The sequence below is a fragment of the Cryptosporidium hominis genome (genome assembly GCF_000006425.1).
Source record: "Cryptosporidium hominis TU502 chromosome 8 CHRO018190, whole genome shotgun sequence".
NCBI lineage: Eukaryota > Apicomplexa > Conoidasida > Eucoccidiorida > Cryptosporidiidae > Cryptosporidium > Cryptosporidium hominis.
Window position 1 is genome coordinate 1 of NW_667071.1, and position 6,515 is coordinate 6,515.

The 6,515-nt window shown below is 28.4% G+C and overlaps 4 protein-coding genes and 1 non-coding gene across 5 annotated transcripts; 3 read left to right on the forward strand and 2 right to left on the reverse strand.

Moving 5' to 3' along the window:
- The first annotated feature begins 55 nt into the window (after positions 1–55).
- Positions 56–2,794, forward strand: Chro.80569 (hypothetical protein). The annotated part of the gene is made up of 1 exon (XM_660645.1): positions 56–2,794. One exon carries the CDS (start codon positions 56–58, stop codon positions 2,792–2,794), a length of 2,739 nt encoding a protein of 912 aa, XP_665737.1.
- A 33-nt stretch (positions 2,795–2,827) lies between these two features.
- Positions 2,828–2,899, forward strand: trnQ. The gene has a single exon. It is a non-coding gene; the product is annotated as a tRNA-Gln (tRNA).
- Positions 2,900–3,244: 345 nt separating this feature from the next.
- Positions 3,245–3,622, reverse strand: Chro.80570 (hypothetical protein). Its single annotated transcript, XM_660646.1, has 1 exon — positions 3,245–3,622. The coding sequence occupies one exon, from the start codon at positions 3,620–3,622 to the stop codon at positions 3,245–3,247; it is 378 nt and encodes a 125-aa protein (XP_665738.1).
- A 148-nt stretch (positions 3,623–3,770) lies between these two features.
- Positions 3,771–4,907, reverse strand: Chro.80571 (ENSANGP00000021537). The annotated part of the gene is made up of 1 exon (XM_660647.1): positions 3,771–4,907. One exon carries the CDS (start codon positions 4,905–4,907, stop codon positions 3,771–3,773), a length of 1,137 nt encoding a protein of 378 aa, XP_665739.1.
- Positions 4,908–5,536: 629 nt separating this feature from the next.
- On the forward strand, positions 5,537–6,421 carry Chro.80572 (hypothetical protein). The annotated part of the gene is made up of 1 exon (XM_660648.1): positions 5,537–6,421. One exon carries the CDS (start codon positions 5,537–5,539, stop codon positions 6,419–6,421), a length of 885 nt encoding a protein of 294 aa, XP_665740.1.
- The last annotated feature ends 94 nt before the right edge of the window (positions 6,422–6,515 follow it).

The following is a 6,515-nucleotide window of genomic DNA, read 5'->3' on the forward strand; positions in this document are numbered from 1 at the left end:
GGGACAAGGCCCCCCCTCGAGGTCTCAAAATAAAGATGATAATTATACTAAAGGTATGAATGGTCAAGTATGGGCATGGAATGAAACAGGAATAATACGTGGTTATTTTCCAAAAGTTAAGATAGTAGTACCAAGAACATTAAAAAGTATTAATATATCTAAAACAATATTATGTAGATATATATGGAGTTTTTTTATACCAACTTGGAATCGTATATTTATTACATCATCAAAAGAATCAAAAGATAGTAAATTAGAAGACAAATTATTTACATCATCAAGTATTTTATGTAATCCAATATACATTAATACAGTAACTATGGGAAATATAAGTCCACTAAGAGCAAGCTTGGAGGGATTTGCTACACCATGTCATCCAATGTGTAAACCAATTTATGCAAAAGATGATAAAGTAATGAATAAAATTGAAAATAATATTACATGTCAATTTCATTACGATTGTTATAAAGCATTATATTTTTTACTTATTGCAAAGCGTTTAATTGGTGAAAGTATTGAAAGAATTTTATTTTTAATCTTAAATAATGGATTTTTGGCTTTACAACATAATAAATTGGATGAATGTTTGAGTATATGTCAATTAGCATTTTCATGTACCCCGGAAATTCCAAAGTATCAAGTATTAATTATTGCATTAAAAATTCAATGTTTAATAAAATATAATAAATTGGAAGAAGCAACCACGGAATTTAATTTTATGAGAAAATTAATACTTCAATTATATGGCAATCATAGAAATTGTTTAATATTAGTAAAATTACAATTATGTTTTTCTCTATTATATTTTGTGAATGGTAATTTTCAAGAATGTTATACAAATTCAAAAAATGTTGAAAAGATATTGACACCATTGTTAAGTGAGGTTTCTGAAGATGATTCAATACATTGGATGATTATTATTGCTTTAAGATTTATCGCTTTATCATCACTACAATTAGGAAATTATGCTCAATGTATTGTTGTTGGTGAAAGAATGTTAAGATCAACAATCAAAAGAAATACAAAACAAGTGTATTTGGAATCTATTTGTAGATACATTATTGGTGAAGCAACAATTAGATGCGGTAGATATGATAATGCATTAAAAATATTAGTAAATTCTATACCAGAATTGGATAGTTTCATGGGCCCAAGTCATAAATTTACTATAAAATTATTAATGATGGCAACAAGATGTAAGATTATTTTGGGTTGTAGAGATTTAATGTTTCCACCATTAAATTTACAAGATAGAGAAACAGAAGTTGACAATGATTATCAATTCCAAATTGTATATGATTTATTTTGTATTGAACAAAATGCTTCAAATATTAATGAAGATGATATATTTCTTAATAATAACAGAAATAAATATTATTATTATGATGAGAAATTTATGGCCAAATCAAGAAATTGGACAAAATTCCCTATTTTATTAAAATATGATGATTTATTAATTATGGAAAAATCTATTTTTGATAAAAAAACTGCAAAACACAGAGAAGATGCATTATTAATGTGTAGATCATTAATTAATCGAATTATGGCAAATATAAGAGGTACAGGAAGTATATTAAATACAAATCATGAATATATTGAAAATGATCGACAAATATGGTATAATCGTTTAATGTGGGTATTAAAACATGAAATTATTATATCAATATTATCCCTTTCACAAATTGATAATGTTCGTTTATTATCTTCTATTAGATCTATAGCTGTTAGTTCAAGTGCATCACCATTTGTTAAAGATTTAACATTTGGAAGAAGAATTAAACAAAAAAATGATGATAATTATTGTTATTCAAATCAAAATCCTGGAAATGAATTAAATATTGATAATTTATCACAAAGAATAATTAATAAAAGAATTACTGATTTTACTGATTATGGTTATATTGATTACTGTAATATTAATACAAATATACAAGAAAATATTATAAGTAAGAATATTATAGAAAATGGTATAGGAAGATCAACCAATTATCTAGGTGCTTCAGTAGTTATGAGTCCAAGACAAATGGGCCATATTTCACAAGAAAAAGAAAATTTTTGGGAATTATTAACATGTGAACCAACTATGACTATTATTGATATATGTGGGCATGTATATAAATTATTAGTAGAAAAAAAAATTTCGAGTGCTTATGAATGGTGTATTGAAATTATCAGAAATGTATCAGCTGGAAAATCTGATACTTATGAAATTAATATTGTATTAAATTTAATGCGTATATTATTATCTAAATTTCATAAAAAATATCTTATTGCTTCATTATATCCAGATTTATTAACATCTTCAGAAGATAATGAATATGAAAAGAATAAAAATAAATATGGATTAAACATATTTCAAAATTATTACAATAATCATCATTTTGATAATTATAATGAAGGAAATTATATTAATGGTATACAAAATAATGAACAAAATACTAATTATAGAAATAATGCATTAAGTAAAAATTATAATAGAGATGAAAATGCTTCAAAATATGGAAATAATAAAAATATTATTAACAAAAATTACGGATCATTTCATAACTTTAATAATCAAAATTATTTTGATAGAAATGATAAGAATATGTCAAGTATTGATTATTCAATATTACCACAATATAGTACAGAAGTTGCTGCTAATATAATGTTACCAATGGAGGAAGGAATTAAAGTTATTGATATTAATAATGATATACGTTGGAAAGATCCATATAGAAATTATAAATATTTTGATTCACAATTACAAAAAAGTGCACTATTGTATTTGCCAAAAGAAGTATATGAAAAGTAATCAAATTATAGTAAGTACAGCCGTGTATTAGTTGGCCCTGTAGTGTAATGGTTATCACCCAGGATTCTGATTCCTGTGATCTGGGTTCGATTCCCAGCAGGGCCTCTTTTATTCGTGCTTTCTCCGCTAAGCGCGCTCTTTTGTTTTATTCATATTTCAATATTATTTTCAAGTTATATTATAAATATAAGTGTGAAAATATTAAATGGAAAAAAATATTTTGAAAAATAAAGAAGTATCACCAAGTTTTACAACAACTAATGGCAATAGAAATATTCTTTAAAATTTAAAAAAATTTGTAAGTAACAATAGAATTCATTGCAATAAATATTTGTATGTACATGTATGCATGGGAAAAAAAAATGTATATAAATATAATTTATTATAAGGTATTTAATAGGATATATATGAAATAAATAGAGTAGTAATAATTGAAATATACATAGAGTATTATTTGTTGTATTGTTTCGTTTTCGTTTTCCTAAGCTGTTTGATCAATTCATCCTTTTCTTGAATTAGTTTGTCTTTCCTCTGTATTTCTTCTTTAGCGGTTTTGAAAAGGCAATAAATGTTATTAGTAAGAATCTGTAGTTCGTTCTCAAGTCCATGCATTCTTCTCAAGTAAATTTCGCAAGAAGAACATCTAAATTCTAATTTGGGATCAGAAGGATCAGAGGTTGGGGTTAATGGATTTAGTTGATATTCAGAGTCCGTTGAGTTTGATGAAGGAGAGACTGGCGAGGTTGAAGCCTGATTAAGCTCCCAAATAGCAAATTGGTTAGTATCAAAAGTTGATGAGCCTTTTGCAGACTCTGAATTGGATTGCATGTACAAAACTTTCAAATATATAAATAAGAGAATTTATCTATTCACTAATTAATTAATATAAAGCATCGTTATATTAACATTAATAAGTTTTGGCGGGAAATATTGCCATTTGTAATGTTTGACAAGGTATACATGTAATTAAAATGATTTAAGGAGAAAGAACTTTTTGAATGAGAGTTTGTTTAAGAATATCAATATTGATATTAATGAGAGATGCATTTTTGACATGTTCATTTCTTATAACGCATGCAAGAACAATATTATGGTCGATTGATTGAATATGAAGAAGATGTCCAGAATCAAGGTTAATGGAGCATGAGATTCCAGATGAGTTTCTTGACAAAGAACAATTTGGTGCGTATATTTCGTTAATTTCAGAAATGACATTGAGGATATCAGCGCATAGTTCGAATCCAATAGGATCGAAAAGAGATGAGTCGCTGGCAACAAATGTTCTGGAATAAATATCCATAAGGAAAGCCTTTTCCAAAGAAGAAGAAATAACTAGAACATCTAGAAGTTTCTCAAGTATTTGAGTAAACGGTGAGATTTTCTGTGTGACTTTGCTGAAAGCTTCTAAAAGAGAGTCATTATATATAGAGGTAAAGTGGTATCTAATGTCAATTCCAAAGCCGTGTTGGAAAATAAAGCTTGAGATTTTTTCATGGATGTCTCTTTGAGATTCCAAGTGGGCTCCATCCAATGAAAATGTCTCATTGTCAGTTTTATGAAGGAAAACTTCAAAAGTGATTCCAGGTTTAACTTGGATAGCATTTTGGAAAAGTCTTTTAGCCCTTAAAATTTCCGTATTATAAGGATAATTTTGGGAATCAATAACAAAAATTAATGATGAAACTTTACTGAAGATATCTTCCCCCAATAGGGAATCTTGGATCTGAGCAGTCCCAGGTAAATCAATGATTCCAAAACAAGGAAGAATTTTTGACTCATTCTTAATCAAAGTAATACTTCCTGATTGGGTTGGATATAAAGAAACCGTCTCATGTGGAGAAACTTTATCATACAATACTTTAATTATGGAAGTCTTCCCACTACTCCCCAATCCACATAGCATAATTAATGGTATATCATTTTCTAATATAATCTTTCTATCAGCTTCTTCAGGAAAGATTTTGCAAATTGAGGATTCTACCAAGTTGGAATTATTTTTTTCCAATATTTGACTTCCCAAAAGTAGATGGTTAGAGTTTCCTGTAGTTAAGGCAGTCTTGTCACTTTCTGCATTTAAATTAAGATCATTATTTCTTAATGTATCTGAAATCATTCTTTTTCTGATAAACTTTAAATGAAAATCCAATACTATAGTTATATAAATTAAAAAGACCAGTTTTCTCCTTTTTCAAACCTAATTCAATACGTTCTCTTTAAGGACTTCACCCCACACAAATTCATAGAAAACTTTGTTATTTCACTATTCTTAATTAAAACCTCAATATAAAAGGAACCAAAGGAGAATTAAAAAACCATTAGTTCAGTTCAATAGTTATTTGCCATACCAAACACTTTCCTAATACTATTTGCAACTTAACCTTTTAACTCCCTCTTCTATACATATCACTCATGCAAATTATTTCTCGGTATTTTATTATTACTTATGCTATTACATTCTGATTTATTTCGGTTGGGCGGGCACCTTTTGGCGGGCACCTTTTGGAAATAAAGAAAAAATAGAGGCAGTAAAAAGAGAAAAGTCATAAATTGACCAAGTAGGCATTAGGAGAAAAGCGAAAGAAGAATTCAAGTCAGATTAGTTTTTCTTTGATTCTGCTTATATAATTAAGTTCATTGGTCTGCTCATCAATCTGATAGCAGTTATAGATTAGTTATTAGTAACTAATAGCTATAATTTAATTCAATATTACGTAATTAGTTATTTAGAGGAATCAAGATAAAATGGAGGACCATTCAGAACAGAGTGCTTTACATTCTCCCAAAAAAATGAGAAAGACGGGAATTAATGAAGCTAATAAGGTGGTAGGAGGAACAGTTTGTGATGGACACGAATTTATAGGAACTAATAATCAGAGTGTGACGATAGTGAATATATTGAGACAAGGTATACAAAGTAAGGACAAAAATATGTTGGAGAATGCTCTTTCTCATAATGATATTAAAATAATTAGAGGTTCAGTAAGCCAAATTTCTGATGGGAATTGTCTGGAGCTCTTTGAGGAGATTATGAATAGAATAGAAGATAATCCAATGAAGCTTTTGGAGCTTTCTAACTGGATTTCAGTTCTACTTGAAGGTATAGCAAGACAGGTCGTAGCTTTTAAAGGGGATCCTGATCGAATTTTACTTATTTTGAACCAAATGGAAAGGTTGAATGAAATTATTTCTATGAGGCTAAGTTATAACCAAGATTTGATAAGTCTCCAATCTACTTTGGATATATTTCAGCATATTATTGAGGAAAACAAACTTATCACGGAAATGTGTAATAAGATCTCCTCTGAGTCTAATAACGCTTTAATCACTTACCAATTTGAGGCGGATCAGGAAAATGATGAAAATGATAGCTTTGACAACTATGAAGATGAAGATGAGGATGACATCGATACTGACCATGAGGATGAAAATGAAGATGACGATGATGAAGATGATGATGACGAAGTTGACGATAATGGCAATGAAGATGATGATGATGAGGATTACAACAGCAAGATACGCAAAGTCCGCAAAACAAAAGGCGTAAAGGATGAAAGTGATGAAAATGATAGCGATAGTGAAGAGAATGATGATGATAATGAGTATGAAGAGAGATCAAACTCCGAATAGGAAAATCGAAAATGGAACTAAAACTGATTTTTTCAGGTTTTATTCCAGAATCCTCTACTAATATTCTATCAATCATTTGATTTCAATTGGCCCA